This window comes from Triturus cristatus, chromosome 4_1 (assembly GCF_964204655.1).
Source record: "Triturus cristatus chromosome 4_1, aTriCri1.1, whole genome shotgun sequence".
In the NCBI taxonomy this organism is placed as follows: domain Eukaryota; kingdom Metazoa; phylum Chordata; class Amphibia; order Caudata; family Salamandridae; genus Triturus; species Triturus cristatus.
The window spans coordinates 431067250-431087567 of NC_140585.1; the positions used below are offsets into that span (position 1 = coordinate 431067250).

Consider the following 20318-nt stretch of genomic DNA (forward strand, 5'->3'; position numbering starts at 1 on the left):
TCCTCAAAAGCCTACTAACCATGTCATAAAATTAATGTTAAAGACAAGGCAGCCTATATATAGTTTAAAAAGCTATGGGGCTGATTACAAGTTTTGCACAGTTGCACCAGCTTTCCACCGACACAGCTGTGCCAAACCAGCGCAAAGACTGACTGCTGTATTATGAGTTGAACTTGTGTACGTCGGACGGTCCTTCACCTTTGCCATGGTGGTGCCTGAAAAACAGGCACCGCAGTGGGAACGACAAAAAGATTCCAGCACGGCATGACGTCCATGCTGGAACTTTGGGAGAATACAGATAAGGGAGAGTATGTTGTGCCCACCTGAATGTATCCTCATGGTGGGGGGGCCATGGAAGCCCTGTAGGGCCCCCTTTGTTCCTCCACCGCCAGCCATTTCATTGCGTGGCTCCCGCTATGAAATGGCTGGCGGTGGGAGAACTTGCAATATGCTCACATCTTACATTGTGGCACAGCTGCGCCACCGCCAGAGAACAACTGGCGCAAACAGTGGCCCTCCGCCACAACGACTTTCAAAGTTGTAATGTGGCAGCCAGTGGACCGCAACTGCGAGTCTGGCAGTTGGAAGACCGCCAGACTCTAAGTCAGGCCCTATGACTTTATGGGTTTCCTAAAGCACATGTGGTACTGTATGGTTTCTGGGGGCAAATAATTCCAAAGTTTGGTCAGTAAGTAAGGAAAGGATTTACATCCCAGCAAATAAAATTGACTCTTGGTGCCACCAGGTTTTTAATATCAGCTGATCAAAGAGGTTCCTTGGGAACATACCAAGGGAACCTCAACGCCAAGCGTTTAGGTCCTGAATATGGATAGCTTTCTGTGCCAAGCAAAGGGCCTTGAACATAACCCTCTTTTGTATCGTTAGCCAAATGTAGCTTATTCAGATCCTTTGATACGGAACGATGTTTTGGTATATGCAGAACTAGATGTGCAGCTGCATTTTGTGCTACCTGAAGTCAATTCTGGGTTGCCTGACTAACACCCAGATAGACAGACTTGCAGTAGTCAATGCTCAAAGAGATTGTTGAGACCACTGTTTTTCATGCAGAAACAAGGATTAAAGATTTATCTATGAATTCTAAGGATATTGAACCATGAGGCTATAACGTGATTGGCATGCGTGGAAATGTTTAATGAGTCATCAAAAAGCACTCCTATATTCCTAGCCGAATTATCTGGCGTCAGTAAAAAAGCAAACTTGTTGGGCCACCCGGAATTGGGCCATATGGCCGAATCAATGCCAAATAATAGGACCTCAGTGTTTAAGATACTGATTTTATGCATACAGTTATGGAAATGTATCACACCTGGCTGGGTGTCGCCGGTTATGGTGACTATTATATGGGTGTCATCAGTGTACAACAAGGCAGAGTCAGATCTTATCAGGTCAGCTAGTGGAGAGATACAAAGATTACAAAGGGTGGCGCTCAAATATGAGCCTTGAGGAACACTGCAAGTCAGAGAGGATGGTTTAACTGTGACCTTGTTACATCTACCATTTGCATCCCATTTGTCAAGAGGGAACGTAGGAGTTGCAGGGCCCTATCTTTAATCACTAGGTTCAGAACTTTCTCCTGAATTTTTAGAAGGTATCAGCAACAGAGAAATTGGCTTGTAGTTTTTAAGATCCTTTGGACTGGCAGAAGGTATGTTGTTTTTAGGGATTAACCTTGGCTGTCTTCAAAGTTAGTGGAAATATGGCAGAGTCAATAACTTTGTTACAAAGATCATTTGGGTATTTGGAAATAGTAGCCAGAAAAACTGCAAGACATGCAGGGGACAAAGCACTGTCACTGCCCCTGATTTGGCTGTAAGAATTACATTTTTAACTTGACGCTCAGTAAGAGGAGAACACTTTTGCAAGACCATAATGTTATTCCCATCCTCATTACGAGTAAAAGTACTGTCCCAGTCCTGTAAGCTCACTGAGTAAAATCCCTGATAAAAATCATTGAACGTGTTCATCTCAAAAAACCTGTGACATAAACATTAATGGATAAATTGCGGAAAATTGTTTTACCAAAAGAACACCTTATTTACTGGATTTTTAGCATTATGTATTTTTTGCGTAAAATTGCTTGTTTTTACTCGTGGTTAACTCTGTAAACAAGCATTTGCAATGCAATAGGTCTCGCATGTACGTGAGTTTGAGCTATTGGCAGTGTAAATTACAATGCCTTTTATTTATGTTTTGGTTTTTAAAACATAAATACAAGGCTTTGTCATTTACACTGCCAATAGCTTAAACTCGCGTAAATGCGAGACCTGTTGCATTGCAAATGCTTATTGGTATTTACCGGGAGATTCAGTGATTGCCCAGAATCACAGGATGTTGAGCCGACGCCGAGACTCGAACTTGGTTCCCCAGGTCCACGGAAACGTCACTACTGAAGTAGGAAATGTGATTTGTGATTCATTTAGTAATGAGGCAAGGTGCTTTTGTAAAGGCGGCAAGGCACAGTGCTGCTTACAATGTAAAATTGCGTTTCCACATGAGATGACACATGAAACATCCACTTCCAAATGTAATTACTTATCGAGTTAACACAAATTGCTGCGCACAAAAGCAAACATCTCAAAAGCGAACTGACACTTAGCTAAAATGTCACTTGATGTGGAAAAACATTACAATCGAACGTAACGATCCTTGTAGGTAAACACTAATTGAAATAATGTCATCCACGGTCCACCATGGACTGTTGATGGACCGACTGAGGAGAGGGGGTGTCCAGCAAAAAGCATGGGAACTGCTGAACTCCTTTCTTTCCGAAAGGAGTCAAACAGTAGCCTCGGGAAATTTCTCATCCTGTCCTTTTTCTCTGCCTTGTGGGGTCCCGCAGGGGTCCTCACTAAGTCCCACACTATTTAACGTCTATGTAGCCTCTCTCGCTCCCATCATCAGAAGCCACGGTTTTAGTGTCACCTCGTATGCGGATGACACGCAGATCGTTGTGTCTCTATACCCCGGACGTGAATTGGGAATGGATCATAATTTCCAGGCCTGTATGTCGGAAGTGGCCCGCTGGATGGCTAGCAACTGCCTTAGGCTAAACTCTAATAAAACCGAGGTAATGCTGTTCGGGAATAACCCCAGCTTCTGGACCCCATTATGGTGGCCTCAGGAATTGGGGGCCCTTCCCAGCCCGGTCAACAAAGTAAAAAATCTCGGGATGGTGCTGGATGACAAACTCACCATGGCACTACAGGTCAAGGCAGTAGCTTCCAAAACAGGCTTCATTTTAAGAATGTTGAGAAAGATCCTGTTTCTGCTTCCTTATGAAAGCCGACAAATGGTGGTCACGGCCCTTGTAACTCCAGGCTTGACTACGGCAATAGTCTGTATCTGAATATACAGGAAAACTTGCTGCACAGACTGCAGCTGTTGCAGAATGCGGCTGCTAGACTACTAACTGGCATCCCGAAATTTTCACCCATATCCAAGGCCATCCGCAACCTACACTGGTTGCCAATTCAAAGCAGAGTCCAGTTTAAGTCTCTGTGCCTGGTGTTCAAGGCCCTGAATGGAGAAGGCGCTGAATACCTCACTAAACGACTCACTAGGTACGTTCCTGCTCGGCGCCTTCGTTCAGCGGAAGCCAGTCTTGTTACGGTTCCAGTCATTAAAAAAGCACGTTGGGGAGGCCGCAGCTTCTCCTACGGGGCAGCCAGGCTTTGGAACGAATTGCCATTCCACCTGAGACGCATGGAGAACCTATTGCATTTCAGGAAAGCATTAAAAACCTAGCTGTTTCAGTAATTAATTCTGGCTTAAGGATCATGGAGTTGTGGACAGCGCCAGGACACCTACTTGGTAATCGTGCGCTTTATAAATCACCATAACATAACATCTACTGCATGATGCACAAGCTAAGAAATGAAGGGACGCTTATTATCGACTAACAAAGGCAAATTACATTAATTGAATAACGTGTGTATAGCAATGAAAATAAAAGGCATGAAAGCGAGCAACCAACAATGGCAAGGTACGCAGTCCCTCACGAGCCAAATACTTGCCACTGTTGGGTGCAAATATCTGCAGGGGTGCAAAAGGGAAAAACACCCAAAGTGCTGGAATAGAATGCTTCAGCTTCCATAACTGACACAATCAGGTGCGGAGGAGACTCCAACTGGTCATTTCAAAGGTGATACTACTGCCTGCGAAACTTCATAGATCAAGAATGCCCGGAAGTTATTTTTTTTATTAAAAAGCCTCCAACATCGTCTTTCAATGCTTGTTAGTGTGGGGCATAAGACTCATGGCCCAACCTCCTTGGCCATCACTTAAGTCACCCAAAATGAGGCTAAAGTGCACTCAAAGTATGCTACCTGCTCACTCAGGGTTTCAGCGGAAGAACATTCGACAGACTTAACCCCTCTCTGACAAGTGAATGAAGACCTAGTGGTTTCTATTAACAAATTTCCAAGCCTCTCAAAGAACCAGCATCACAAAGTTTTGTCAAGTCAGGAAGCCAGAATTTAAACTCAGATATCCTGATTCTATCCCGGCTCAACATCTTCTGATTCTGGGCAAACCGTTTACTCTCCTGGTGCCTAAAATGATTGCGACCTCGTGGAGCTCACGTAAAGCACTCCTATCCTTTTAGGTCAAGTTTCCGCTATATAAAACTTCAAAAGTAAGTGTTATGTTACAGCTTCCATAAGGAGAAGTAATTACAGCCCTGGGGGCAATCCAGGTCAGAAACCGTCCCACTCCTGTTTCCAAATGCTTTGTATTTACTACTTGTGCTGGTGTCTGTTTAGGTAGGGTCCTTCCAAGTGCCAGGACCTCTACAGTACTCAGTGTTAGAGCGCGTTTCGAGAATTTTATTTTTAAAGCAGCCATCTCAAAGGACCCGGAGCACTGGTATTACAAGCGAGTAATTTAGCTACGGAGCATGGTGGCCTTAATTACCCCTGCGGCACTATCTAGGCGGTGTACCTGTCAAAAGTTGTGCTTTTGTTGAATGTTTGTTACTCATAGTACAATGAATTTCAAAGAGGGGTCCTCCTATGTATGGCAAGTTTTGTCAGAAGAAATGGCAGCATATTTAAGCAGTAAAGGCATTCATTCTACCCATTGTTCAATTGGTAGCCCTGATCTGTAGGGTGCAGGAGTCATCTGGAGTGTGGGCACGTGTTCTTTGTGCCGGTGAAGTGCAGTAGTGGCCCAGTGTACTCTATAATAGAAGCATTCATTGGTGGGAAGTTGGGACAAACATCGGTTGTCTGCGGTGGTTCCGCAAGTGCAATCTGCAGCAACTGTTCTGTGGTAGGCATGTGTGATATTTAATGCTGGTCTCCTGTGGTGGGCAGGTGTGATTTGCGGGACTTGTCTGCTGTGGATGGCAGGTGTGATTTGCGGTACTTGTCTTCTGTGGGGGGCAGGTGTGATTTGCAGTACTTGTCTGCTGTGAAGGGTAGGTGTATTTGCAACGGTTCTCTGCTGTGGTGGGCAGGTGTGATCTGCTGTGATTGTCTATCATGGTTGGTATTTATGATCTGTAGTGGTTGTCTGTTCTGGAAAGTAGTGCAGTTTGCAGTGGATGTCTGCTGTAGTAGACAGGTGTGATCTCCAGTGGTTGCTGTGGTAGGCAGATGTGATCTGTAGTAGTTGATTACTATGTTGAGTATGTGTTATCTGCAGATATTGAATGCTCTAACTATCAGTGTGACCTGCAGTGGTAGTCTGCTATGGGAGGCGGATGCAATATGCTGTGGTAGACAGAAATGTTCTGCTGTGGTTGCCTGCAGTGGTGAGAATGTGAGGTCTCTACCTACTAGTCAAACAGATGTGAAACAGGCTTGAATGTGAAAGGTTGCCCTGGCTGAAAGACGTCATTGTGTTTTGGGTCTAGCAGGTGACCCCTTTACCCTTGCCGAGTTTCAAGCTTATCATTATTATTATTATTATTATTATTAATAATTCATTCTTGATAGAGCACGTGGCTACCCTTAGGCATCCCAGCGCTAGTTGCAACCACATGAAGTTTCCCGTCTCACTGCAATTTCTGGAAGACACACGTTTTTTATTGTTTCCTAAATGTAGAATTGTGGGTTATACGGTATGGTTATATGCATACTTCTGTGCACGAAGTGCTGGCCTGCTGGCCGGGCCCTTCCGCGGTTCCTACGGGATGCGGCTGGTCGGTCACCCCGCACTTGGGCTCCCTGCGTCCAGGCACCCTCCTGCACATGGTGTGGGCTGCTGGTCCAGGACCATCCCCCGCAGCCAGGGAGTAGTTGCTGGGTTGGACGAAGAACTTTTTGACCTGCAGGTAGAAGGCACGTCGGAGGCCCCCGCAGAGGCTCAGCACCACGCTGGACGAGGGGTCCCCATTCACAGTGCAAGAGTAGAAGCAGCTGGCCAGGTCCCCTGCTTGGCCGGCTTCCTCTCCCGAAGGGCTGAACACGCACTGCAGAGTAAAGTCGGGTGCAAAGAAGCTGCGGTCCGGCTCCAGCTTTAAGGTCAGCTGCTTCCCGAAGGCGTCGAGCCGGTAGACCGGTTTCATGGGCTCGGGGCGGCGTGCCACCCTGGGATTTGTCCCACGACACCCGCACTGAGGATACAAGCTCTTCCTCCATGGTGCCCAGGGCGACATGCAGGGCAGGCAGAAATGCCAATACAGGCAGCAGGTGATGACAGAAAGAACCCAGTGCAATCTGTGGTACCACAGCCCTTTCACAAATAATAAACCAATGCAAATATAGGGTGAAATCTTTGGGGTGCAACCAGCCTCCTGAAAATACACCGCTAGACGGGTTTGTCCATGTCACAGGCAGTAATGGGACTGTGGAAATGTGTTTCCTCTGCACCGAATCCCGGCGTGTCCTTCTTTGCAACGTCTGCTCCTGTAGCCAGTCGAAGGGCTCCCGTGCTGACAGCAGGGCCGTAGTAGCAAAAGCTTGTAAATTATCAAGCAGTAGTTTCCACATCGTTCTACTCAAGTGAGAAGGCAGTACTGCCCCGGGTCCCTGAAGAAGGAATAGAAGGGAGAGCTAATGTTGGAGTCAGAGGTGGGATCAATGCTTGAAATAGAAAAATAGGAGTACCTGCTTGTTTCTGAGAAGTGCCGTACTCTCCAATTAAAAGTACTGCAGTTCTCTTGAGAAGTGCTGGTACACTCCCTCTCAAAATAAACAAGCATTGGCATAGCCAATAGGTCTCGCCTTTGGGACCTTATAAGTGTTTAGCCATGCAACAGTTGCATAACTAAATACTTATAAGGTCCCAAAAGCGAGACCTATTGGCCATGCAAAGCGGCCGCGAAAGTTAAAGTGATCGCGATCGGGATCACGATCAAACATCAAAGTTAAGGTGATCGTGATCGGGATCACGATCAAACATCAAAGTTAAAGTGATCGCGATCGGGATCATGATCAAACATCAAAGTGGCCGAAAGTGAAAGTAATTGCGGTAAAGCGTGACGCGTGCGCCCGCGCACATGCACTGTAGCTCTAGGCTGGCCTGGTAGCACTTTTTGGAGCCCTCTCAATAGGTCTCGCCAGACCAGCGCATGCGCTGGGTCAGGCGAGACTTAAAAAGTGGCGGTACTCCTTATCGGAGAGTACTGGCCAATTTAAAGCACTGGGTGGGATAGGAAAAAACAGGCTTCCGCAAAGAGTAGTGAAGCGACAAAGCTGGCTGACGTGCGGAGTTACAGAGCACGTGCAGGTTTCCCCAGAGCGAGACCGCCTTGTTCATGCAAACCAAACCACAGACCACCCCAGCTTCTTTTATCGAAGATCCTCCTGTTCCATGCTGGTGACAATACACTAGTTATTTTAGTAGAGGTTTATTTACAGAAATATTTGCAGTGTTTTCAGAACTGTAATGTTTTGTGAACTTATTTTTATAAGGTGCATAGTGTGCGCCTCAGTCTCACTGCTCTACCCGCCACAATTATATATATATATATATATATTTTTTTAACTTTTTTTGTAACATTCTAGGAGCACCGTCCCGCTTTACTGAACTCTTTGGAAATAGTTCAGAGTGAGGGACGGAGGAGGGCTCAGAGGACAGTGCATGCCCTTCCTCTCCTGAAAAACAGAATTGGCGCGACGTTCAGGCTGTGAGCGGTGGGAGCAGTTGTGGCTCCTCAAAGGAGTGCTGCGGGGCGGTGAGGTGGGGTGGGGGAAGGGCAGGTTGGGGGGTAGTAAACTCCTGCATACAGCTGAACAGAGTTAAGTAATTAAATAAATAAATAAATAAAACGAATTACATTGCATGCGCTGCATCACAATTGGCGATGCAGCGCGCGCAATGTAATTTGTTTTATTTATTTATTTATTTATTTAACTCTATTCGGCCTTATGCCGGAGTTTACTACCCCCCACCCTGTCCCTCCCCCGCCCCACCGCCCCGCAGCACTTCCTCGAGGAGCCTCCACTGAGTGGGAGGAGCCTAAAGCTCTCTCCAGCTGTGACCGAGGGGGCTGCCCCGAGGCAAGTGGTTAGCTGCCTCTTAAATCAGTGGCTGTTGGTCAGAAACCCAGCTCTAGGGTGGGGTCACCTAGGGAAGTGCCCTTCTCCACGCGTGGTAGAGGAAAGCATCCCTCACTGCACCACTTGCGCAGGCAGGTCTGTGCGCTCTGATGAACGAACCTCGCTCGGAGGGAGATACCAGTATACAAGGAGTGTGGGAGGGGGCCAGGCTGCACATGAGGGTGTGGGGCTTGGTGGGAGGGGCGGGGCCTCATAGAGGACAATGGCAGTGGGAAATGTTTCAGAGCTGCGCACCGGGTGCATTGGGCTGAGCTGTTTTACAGAGCTGTGCTGACTACTGTTGTTACTGCCTGTGAACAGGAAAGGAGAAACCCGGTGTGGGAGGGCCCGGTCCAATGTCAGGATGAGGGCCCTGAATCAGCGTTGTCACGCCTGCACTTCCTGCATTATCCGCCCAGAAAGCACCCCACATTCTCCTGATAATCCCAGAGAGCAGGGAAAAGGCCAAGCGCCAGTGCTCACTTTTCAATGACGCACACGCACTCGAGGGAGCTCTTGCGCTGCAACCCATTTGGAGAGCATGCGAGCAAGCACGTCCAGTGAACAGCATCAATACATACGCCTTCCCTTCTGGCGTACCTTCTACGACCGCTCTTGCACTTTCCCTCCTTTCTTCAAGAGCACCAACTCATTTCTTCTAACCTGGGCTTAGACTGTGGTCTCTTCTCGTGGACGTGGAGTCCTTAGGGGCTTTTCAGTCATACCCAGATGCCGAGACATCTGCCGGGAAGCTTCCAACATACTTTCCCGATTTCCACTCCACCTTTGCACACTAGTTAGACGTCTGTGACCCAAGTTCTACAATAGTAATTTTTTTTATATAGCCCTTGTTGTCACAGTTTTAAAGTGTCGATGGGCGGAGACGTCGAAGTGAGAAAAAGGCCTATGGCATTGGATTGTGGCCGCCATTGTGCCGGCTGCTTTAAAAATGAAAGTGCGCATGGCGCGCACGTTGTTGTGCCTAACTAGGAGAAACGCAATAAAGGAAATAGTACACACACCGTGTAAAAACCAAGTAAAGGGGCCAGTAGCCATGGGAGGTTACATATGACCACACGGCTGAACTAAGGAGAGACTAACAAGCTAATTACAATATCAGAAGGCAGCATTTACGAAATACAAAGACACAAGCCAATGTAAAAATGGGCGGGCAGTGGGCAGAGCTTCCCTCACGTACTGAACTACCACAGATCTTCCCTAGAGCGGCGCATCAGCGCTGACTCTAGGCTCGACCTAAAAAATTTCTTTTGATGGTCAATATCTCCTCCATTTTTGCTCAAGCCTACAACATTTTTGCTGTAAGATTTTTAAATCTCAAAGTACCCAAGGTGCAGATGGGTTAATCTGCTTCTGCTTCCCCTCACAAATAGGAACTACTGTATCAAGGGCTGTAGTTAGCCACTTCACATATTCACTAGCTGCAAAGTCAGCGTTATGTGGTTTGGAGGGAGGATTATCCATCAGTGCTATTGTAAGTTTCTCTTGTGTGATTTTCATCCACAAGCTAGAGCTGTGCACATGCACAGGTTCAGACTGTTTGTTAAGGGATGATGGTACCATACGCTAAAAGAGACTTCAAATGGTATGACCAAATTAGTTTGAAGAGCAGAGAACCGGCAGGGATCTAGGTTATTAGTGAAAATAGAATCAAATGTAGGTCCAGGTAAATGAGTCAGGACATTGATAAGTTGCATCAATCCTGCCTCAGTGTAAATAAACATTAAAATGTCTTTATTGTTGTTGAGGTCTAAGTGATGAATAAAATACCCCACAATAGTGAGATTAGATAGGTGTAGGAAGGGTTCAAGTAGTGAGCAAAGAGGATCTACTAAATCAGTTCTCGGTACGGATGGCCCCTCTCCAGAAAACATATGAGGCATTGATCTAAAGATCGAAAGAAATAGCCTCACAGTGAGGGAAAGTGACATTAGTAATGCTGTCCGAAGACTTTTCTTGAAATACCACCACTAGCCCACCACCCTGTTTATTTTGCCAATCCTACCTAAGGTTAGAATAGCCTGCGGGAATAGCCATGACCAAGTCTGGGTTCGAAGAGTCTCGGAGCAATGTCTTGGTTAGAAAAACAACATCCAGCATATTAGCCTGAGTAAAATACCCCAAATTATTATAGTTTTTGACAGAATATCTCACATTAGTAAGAACACAGGAAATAGTTAGATTTGTTGATTAGGAGTTATCTGAGGTCCAGCCTCCTGTAACCTTACTAAGGGAGTGACTGATCAAAATATTGGATTAAAAAGATTGTGTGACATGAATGTCATGTCAAAAATACTACATATATGGTGCTTTTTTCATTACTGTTGAAAGTGGAGCAATACTTTTACTGCTTACAAATAGGAAATGTTAGCGATGGTAGTGAATATTACAAAACAACATACAGCAGTAGACAAAAGCATTCAATTATAAAGCATTATATTATTAAATATCAACAGTATTCAAACACACTATGCATGTAAAGTCATTATAATTCTTTGCCAATGTGTTGGTTTATATATACGTCTATGTAAATAGATCTGCATATTACATAATTAAAAAGAAATACACCCTACCTTGCTAAGTGCAGCACGGATTCTTTGGCATTGTGTCCAGAACACGCACTGCATTCGTAAAAAGTTAACTTGAAATCCTACGACAGAAAACATAGCAATGTACTTAAATTAATAGCTGGGTTTGAGGGAAAACATATTTTGCTAATATAGTTTTGTAATGTAATACAACAATACTGTTAAGATGCCATTAAAATGAAGATGGAAACCAGTGGCCCAAATCATGAAAACTTTGCTGTAACTCACTCATGTAATATGCTTGAATTCCTTGAGTAAGTCAAAACTGTTAAAGACTAGTGGCCAGATTACATTTTTGGCGCTGCGGTGCCGGGTCCACCCCAGTGCTGCTCCGCCAAAGCGGTGGTCCGATCACATGTCAGATTAAGAGTTTCCTTCGGACTGGCCGGCTTTGTTTTTGACGTTCCCAAGGTGGTGTACTGAAAATGGGCACTGCAATGGGAACAGCAAAAACAGTTCCTGCATGGAATGGCCTGAAAAGTCCATGAGGTGAACGGACTGGTGTGCATGCACACAGGGGGCACATGTTGTGCCCCCTGTGTGCATCCAAAGGGTGTGCAGCACCAGAAGGCCCTGTAGGACCTCCATTGTATGTTCTCAGCCACGGTTTTCATGGTTTTGGAACCGCCATGAAGACCGTGGAGGAGAGGAAACATGTAATATGCTTGGCAGGACCGAAGCGATCCTGACAAGCATATTACTGTATCCTGACCTCTGCAACACCACCAGGGAAAGGGGGTTCCCTGGTGGCTGCAGCGGGGCTGTGGTGGTCCCACTGCCCATATCGTAATAGGGTGGTCGGGAGACCGCTGCGCCCAGACTTGTAAACCGGGCCTAAGTCACACTTAGGACCCAATTCCGACTTTGGTGGTGCGGCACCGCATCCGCCCTACCGCCGCACTGCCAAAGCCATGGTCAGACCGCCCGCCAGATTAGGAGATTCCTCCTGTCCGGCGGGCTTTGTTTTTGATGTTCCCACAGCAGTGCCCTGAAAATGGGCACCGCACTGGGTATGACAAAAACTGTTCCTGCACGACATGGATTGAAAATCCATGCCATGCAGGAAATGGTGTGCACGCACACAAAGGGGCACATCTTGTGCCCACTGTGTGCATCCACAGGGTGTGAGGTCCTTTGTTTCTTCTCTGCCACGGATTTCATGGGGGGTGGAACCACCATGAAAACCGGTGGGGAGAGGAATCTTGTAACAAGCTTGGCCCGGCTGCAGCGGTCCCACCAAGCATATTACTGCCTCTTGACCGCCGCAATACCACCAGGGAACGGCGGTTCATTGGCTGCTGTGGCGGGACTGTGGCGGTCCCACCACCCATATCGTAATAGGGCAGTCGGGAGGCTGCCACCCCCGTGTCACCGCGAGTCTAGCGGTCTGTGGACGGCCAGACTCGTAATCGGGGCCTTACTCATAAACCAACCTTTGTGAATGTGTTTTTAAGGGTGGAACTTGCATCGCCTGCTGAATATCTAATGCATAATTGTGCCTGTAAATTTGAAAAGGGAACTATGATTAAATTTTCTGGAAAACTTAACTAATTTACCACAGACAAGAACAATAAGCCTGCAATGCTATTTTGATGGCCATGCCAGTCATGCAGGAGTGGCATAAATAAGTAACTCTAAACAAACATCTCCCAGATGTAAAAAGAAAAAGCAATGGCATAGCCAATAGGCATAGCCAATAGGTCTCGCCTTCGGGACATTATAAGTGTTTCGCCGTGCAGAATATTATCCTGGGTGAGGTGCCGCCAGGGATTGAAGAGCTATACAGTTACTACACACTGGGTTATGCAGTGTGATTCAGGAATACATGCTTGCCTCAGTAAACATTTATGGACACATTCCAAGGCTTTTTAATGCACAGACAGAAAGACAAGTGCCTTGATGCAAGTCAACAGAACTATAAAATTCTGTGTGCAACTGCATCACTTGAGTACTGAAAAGCAGTGAAGTACTTTCCAGTGGAGGAGACTTCACATCCCTCCTCCTCCAGGCCTCTGTTCGCCAGGCACCCTTCTCCAGAGTTTTTATTGAAAACACTGTTCGCACCATCCATTTACCAGCAAGCCCCCGGCCCGCCCTCCATCCCAGCCCCCTGGGTATAGGAGCACTGGACATAGCAACAAGAACAAAATGCTCCCATTTGTCAGGTAGAGGGGAAATAATGAATAAACAGGGGCAACATCAGCATCACTTAATGTCCACGCAGCTAAAAACAAAAAAAATAACCTGATCTTGTGTGATATAATAGTTGAGTTCGCGCTCTATAAAAATGCCCCCAAAAATATATCTGACATTGTGTAATGTAACTAGTACTCATGTCAAGCGTTCCAACATTTTTGGGTTGCTTGAGTTCACATTTTATAAACAAGCATCAAAGAAAATGTGGTGGGAGTTGCCCAAGCCTTGCCCTTAACTGTGCTGCAAGGTTGGGCTGCTGAAGGTCTGGTGACCGAGGCTTGGTAAAGCAAAAAGCAGCTAAGTGGGAGGAGCTTGGGGAAACTCCTCACACTTTGAAAGTCAGAGAAAATTAGAGAGGTGATTTCGAAAATAGTGTCTAAAGCGTCTGACCTTTCATTGCAGTATTTGAATGGGACCAGGAAATTTAGTGACAAGTGCCGAAACTGAACCACTGAGGATGGGCAAACAGTGACAAGCAGGAATCCAAACAGTCCCCCAAATCAACAAATAAACACAGAAGTGTAATGTTAACAGTAATTGGGTGGTGCTGTGTGGGAGGAAACCAAACACAAAAGGAGGGATTAACCACTAGCAAGCAAGCAATTTTGAAAGACAATCGAAGGGACGAATAAAAGGACAATGGGCAGGCTGTAAGCTTACAGAGTGAATACAGCATGCCTCAAAGAGACAGCACATGCACTGCCAAGGCTTGACCAAAAAAGGTTGTAGGAAGATAACATGTGTAACAGCTTCCTGATCTGTGGTGAGTGGTGACAAAAGCACAAGGAACAGTCCCTTACATGTCAGGTAGCAGGCCCGGCAAAGACGCTAGAGAAAATAGTTTGCCTTGCTAGACTCGGTAGATTCAAAAGACAATAAGAAGACGTGCTGACACCACTCCAGCGGCCAGCTCTGCCACTGACAGAAATCAGAAATAAGCTTAGGGCTTTAGTCTCTGGCTCCTTAGAGCCCCAAAATCAGGTTTCATAGTGGAGACATTACACAAGACCATAAATAAACCTTCTGTGCAGCTTCTTACTACTTTCTGAATGATGACATTGATTTTAAATGAAAATCACGATTTCCTGTTTGGGAAATGGTTGGCTTGTCTAAGACAATGTTTTTGCTCCCAACTATTGCTTTAACAAGCTAAAAAGAGCAGGTGTACTGCTAAAAATCTATACAGAGTCACTACGAATAATAAAAGTATTTCATTAGGTGGCCTCTTTTCACTGGATTTAATTACTGATCATTCTGAATAGTTTAAATGTACAGAAATTTCCAACTTAATGATACCAGTATTTTTTCAAGAAAAGAGGTTGCTTTTCTCCTTTGAGTACATCAAATGCTCTGTAAAAGGTTAGATTGAAGACCAATATCCCTATGTAGTGCTTGGTTTATTTACCATACCATCTTGTAAACACCTGTACTTACAGCCCAGATTCATTTTAGATTTGTCCCCCCTATTATGAAACTTTCAAGTTGCCACTAGATCACAGGCAGCACAAGTCACATGCTTCAATGTTAGGTTGATAATTCAATTCTGAAATGATTTTTAATGTGCACCATTCAATGTGTATCTTATTGAAATAATTTGGCCTCTTGGATAATTGCAAATTCTTAAAGTGCCTATTTTAGAAGAGGTGGGAATGTGACGTAGTATTCACAGACCAATAGCTCAGGTAGGTCCTTCCACATAATTTTATAAGCTTGGTACACTCAGTGCACTTTACTCCTGCTAATCACTGGTAAAGTGATTATGCTCTCCATTTTAAACATGATAAAATTCTCATCCAACTAACTGGCACATTTAATTTACTTATACATCCCTAGTATATGGCACTATGGGCCAGATGTACAACCATTTGATTTTGCGAGTCTCTAAGTGCAATTTTTTGCGACTCACAAAATCAAATGTACTAATATGTCTGGGACACATTTAGTGATTCCCAAATGGGTCATGAATTACCTGCCTCATTAATATTCATGAAGCAGGTCACAATTTGCGACCCATTGGGAATGGCTGGCACTCACAGGGGTGGTGGCCTGCTGGGGTGAGCAAACCACCATGTCTCTGACTGCTTTTTCACTAAAGCAGGTTTTTTTAAATGCAGCCCATCTTCCTTATAGGAAAACAGGCTGCATTTAAAAAAGAAAAACGAAAAGTTCTCTTTTCACTTTTTGGGCAGTGATCTGTGGGACCATTGCCTTCTCTGAAAAAATGTTGGCACCCCATTCACAAAAGGGAATGGGGTTCCTTGGGACCCCATCCCGTTTGCGAATGGCTTACCATGAATTTGAAATTGGTGGTAAACTGTGACTGTTTTGCGACCGCATTCAATGCAAACCATTCATACATACCAGCGCGACTCACTATTAGGAAGGGACGCCCTTGGCACGCCCCTTCCCAATTGCGACTGGCAAACCCTATTTTGCGAGTCGGTAATAGGTTACCGACTCACAAAATAGGGCTGGTAGGTTTGAAAATGCATTTTACCAGTCTCTGATGGGCCGTTTCATACATCTGGCCCTATATGTACCCTGGGCCTCTAAATTAAATGCTACAAGTCAGCTGCAGCATTTCTTGTGTCACCCACTGATGTCGCACTGAAAAACATATCTTAAATCTGCCCTTGCAGCCTGCAGTCTAGTTTTTAAACTAACATTTCAACCTAGCAAAGTAAAAGGTCTAAATCGTCCTTTTTAATACCTATAAGTCACTCCTAGGGTAGTTCCTAAATGCCAATAGGGCAGGATGCATGGTAATTGAAAAGTAAGACATGCACACTGGCAGTGAAAAACCTCCAAAGTGGTTTTTGACCGTTGTAAGGCTGGCTCTTCCATAGAAAAGCGCTGGGTTACATTACAGCTCCTTATAATGGATAACTTCAGTTTAAGACTAGCGATGAAAAGGATTCAAGGACTCATTAACATTGGAATTTAAAACCCAACCAAATAGTTAAATCGGTTTTTAAATTACTATTCTCAACTACACTTTCAGAAAACTTGGCATTTTTCTGTCTGAGGCAACAATGCCTTTCTACCAGGTTGTATGACGTCACCACGCATGCTTTTTCAACGCCGTCTATACAACGCACGGGTCATTTTTTACGACACAAATGTCGGCACATATGCTTTTACCATGCATGCCTCTATTATGAATACTTCGTTGGAAAGGCAAGGTTTGTAAAGACATATACGTGGTTAACATTTGGAATGCGTGGTAAAAGCATCAGGCAGTAGCATCTACTCTGCACCTTCAACTTGTTTATTTACCCCGAACGTGGCATATGCGCACTGGTCGCTGGGAAAGGACATTATTGGGTTACGTGGGATTAATTTAGTGTTTGTTTTTGTGTAAAAATTGGGGACACCTTCATCTACAGTTTTCTGCTTCATCGGATGATTGCAATGCCTCTTTATTTGGGGATACATTGAGACATTCTAGTTTACCAGACGATCCCTCGTACTGCCAACGCTGCGTGCCAGTTTTTAGTGCTGCCCTGGTGTACAGGCAAGTACATTTCAGCCCAGCCCAGACGCACAGCTGCTGAATGTCATGCAGGCCGTTTTATGTTAATTTATCACCCTCACCTTCATGTGCGCTGTGCTTTCCGGAAGTGAGTTTATTCAACTTCCTGTATCATTGGAGTGCGCTACGTGTTTTGGCTTGTCATGTGACTCAGTTGTACTGCCATTCAATTCACTGGGACCTTCTGAATGGTAATGTTTTGTATTTGTGCCTGTTGCCTAGATGAACTGTTCCATATTTAAATAAAATGTCATGAGGATTATTTAACTCATTTTGTAGGAGGACATGATTCTCCTTGTAAATGTTAACATGTTTTTTATCATTTACTTACCACAAAGCCATTACCACAGTAAGTGCATATGTGTGTTGAACGCATGCGTACTAATAGAATTCGTGGTAAAGGCATATGTGTGGTAATGGCTTTGTGGTAACAGACATGCGTGGTTGTGACTGAGTTTTAATGGCTGCTTCCCTTCTACCATTGTTCAGGGTCACCTGACTGTTAATGACTCTCCTGTACTGTGATATGTAATGCTCCCAAAGAGTGGATAAAGGATTTTGTTTTGGAGAATGGGTCTTCCCGACACTTCACCACAAGGAAGGGGCATGGGCGGGGGAGGGGAGGGGCATAGCTCCTACCCAGGATGGCTGGGGAGGAGCTATGCCCCTGCCCTGGTTGCACTTCATAGGGTAACCTGGAGGCTATAGCAAACGCTTTCTGACTTCAGAAGAAACCTTTCTGGCAGATGCAGCTCACACCTTGGCCTGCCTGGCCTTTGTTTCAGTGCCCAAGCTAAGCCAAACTCAGAGGAAAGGAATTAACTGACCAGAAACTGTTTTAGAGGTAGACAAAGGGTTGTTCCCCACCTACCTACTGGGCAAAATAGTGGCATCACCACAATCTGATATCATAACTCTCCTGAACCTCTCAAGACTCAGAAGAAGGACTTTCCTGCTGTCTGAAGCCTGAAGGAGCACTGGATCTGCTTGCCTTGAACCCAGGTCCCCAGAAGGGACCTTGAGGGTTAGTTTTATTACCTCCTGTGTGAACTACAGGGATACATGTCCAGTGGCCTTTCCTGCTTTCCAGCTGAGTAGACCCAACTGTTCCTGAGATGTTCCCCTATGCCACTGGCCGGAGCAGCAGCAAAGGAAATGAAGGACAGTAATCGTGCATGGCCCACAGTTCTCAGACTCTGTGTCTCACACTGTTTTTTGTGTGTGCCTTCTGCAGCTTCCCATCACTGCGGTATACGACTCAAAAAAGTGCGGAATCACAAGTCCCATGAAAAGAAAAGGTGTGTTCTGCTGGGTAGGAGAAAAGTGAATACTCCCTGGCCTGTACACTACTGGCCTTAACAGAGGGGCCAGTGAGAATGGGGCATAGACAGTGAAACAGGAGCCCGCCACAACCTTGCTGACAATTCATGAGCTGTCATCATCTGCTGGAAAACATGGAGAATAATACTTACAAGATAATACCCAGCCTGCAATAATTAATATGCTCTTGGATTGAAGCAGGCAGAAAAAACAAACATTAAAAGTGCTAGGATAGCACTAGAAGGACATGCTAGCCTGGCCCTTTCATATCTCGGGTCCCTAAGCAAAAATACAGGCAAGGGAGTACAAAGAAATGGTTGAGTCAAGACATCCATATAACATCATGGGGGTTTTGTGTTCCAGATCCACCAATTTATGTCCATCATGCAGAGCTTAGACGAAGGACATTGGTGCATTCAAAGAAAGACTTTTAGCACCTTGTGGATGAAACAGGGGTTCTGGAAGCCTTACTTCTCCTACAACCAGGGAACAGCTGGAACTCCAACCTGCATGTGCGCAGTGAAGGAGAGGAGTCTGGGGGGAAGGAAAACTATCCTGAATACTGGCTGTGGGGCAGAAGCGCGGCAAGGGGACTGTTCTGCACCCAGATGTTGAACTACAGAAAAAAATGCTCCTTTCAATTAACGGGTTAAGGATCCGTTGCAGGTCCGTTTTGTGTTTGGTCTGTGTGAGAAAGTGCTGTCTTTCTTGCTTGGTATGCTCCCACTTTTTGCTGAATTGCTGAATGTACTTTGACTGAGTGTGCCCTGGACTCCTGCCAATAAGGTGCCCAGGGCCTATGTTCCTTCCCTAAGACACAAAACCCAAATTGGCAAACCCTGGCCACATGTCAGCCCCTGGTAAATGGTACCCTAGGTACCCAGGGCCTTGTGACCAGGGAAGGCCTCTAAGGGCTGCAGCACTCATTGTGCCACCCTTAGAGGCACTGTACCCTTACACACACACACACTGTCCTTGCAAGGCTGGGTGTCTGGGTACAAGACAAAATAAAGAGTCAACATGGCACCCATTCCTGAGTGCCATGCCCACCACCTACCCTGCCATGGCATACATCAGCCACCCCTCTAGCTGGGTGCCCTATGCCAGTGGTGTGGGCACAGGAGCATGAGCCCTGTGCCCCTACAGTGCCCAGGTCCATTCCTGGGCACTGTAAGTGCAGTGCTGCCATTTAAGAGTACATGGTGCTGAGAGCTTGTCAAACACGAACTCCCCAGCACCATAATGGCAACACTAAAGACTGAGAAGTTTGGTATCAAACTTCTCGTCACATTAAACCCACACTGATGCAAGTGTGGGATTTAATGTACCAAGCACCCCAGAGGGCATCTTAGAGATGCCCCCTAAAACCTAACCTACAATCCACGTCTGTTCTGAGGCTGCCTAGGCTGCCACACAGCAGACATGTTGCTGGTCCGCTGGGTAGGAGAGCCCCTGCTCTCCTGGGCCTGCAACAATGCACATCCTGGGCGAGGTGCTAAATCTCCTCCCCCAGGATGGGCAGGGGGAAGCTTCAAAGGCATGCCGCCTCTGTGAGCTTCCCCAGGCCACGGCAACCCCCCACTCTGGCGGGAAGCTTGGCCGGAAACCCCAAAAAGGACAGGGGATGTGCCAGCCTGCCAATCCCACCCCTCAGGTGGGGGAGGCGAGGTGAAGCACATATCCGGGCTCTCGCCATCTTGAAGAAGAGAAGCCCTGCCCAATCAGGACTAGGCTACTGCCCCCCTCCCACAGGAGAGAGGCAGGATAGGGGGTGTACCCACCCCAGGACAGGGACCCATTGGTCCCTCCCCTTCACCTACCTGTAACGCCCCTAAATCTAGTATTTAGCAGCACCCTGAACCTTCCTTCCCCAGATTCCAGATTCAGAAATCCGAAGAAGAGATAGAAGACCTGCCCTGCAGCTGCTAAGAAGAGGAAGACACCAACTGCTTTGGCCCCAGCCCTACTGGCCTGTCGACCCTCGAACCTGCTCCTGCTCCAACCCGGCATCTCTTGTGGCCAGCAACCTCACAAACCCCGGAGGTCCTCACTACCTTTTGACTCTAAGCCCCCTGGGACTCCCATGAGTAGAGGCTCCACTCAAAATCTACTTCTAATCCCTGGCAGCAGCCCGGAACCGCAATCCCAGCACCATCTGCA

At 46.2% G+C, this 20318-nt stretch overlaps 1 protein-coding gene across 1 annotated transcript in view; it reads right to left on the reverse strand.

Annotated features, from left to right (window-relative positions):
• CRACR2A (calcium release activated channel regulator 2A) overlaps nt 1-20318 on the reverse strand; it is a 727465-nt gene that overhangs the window by 20132 nt on the left and 687015 nt on the right. The window contains exon 17 of the mRNA XM_085652578.1: nt 11096-11172. Within this exon, the coding sequence (XP_085508704.1) occupies nt 11096-11172 (77 nt within the window). The remainder of the gene's footprint in view (nt 1-11095; nt 11173-20318) is intronic.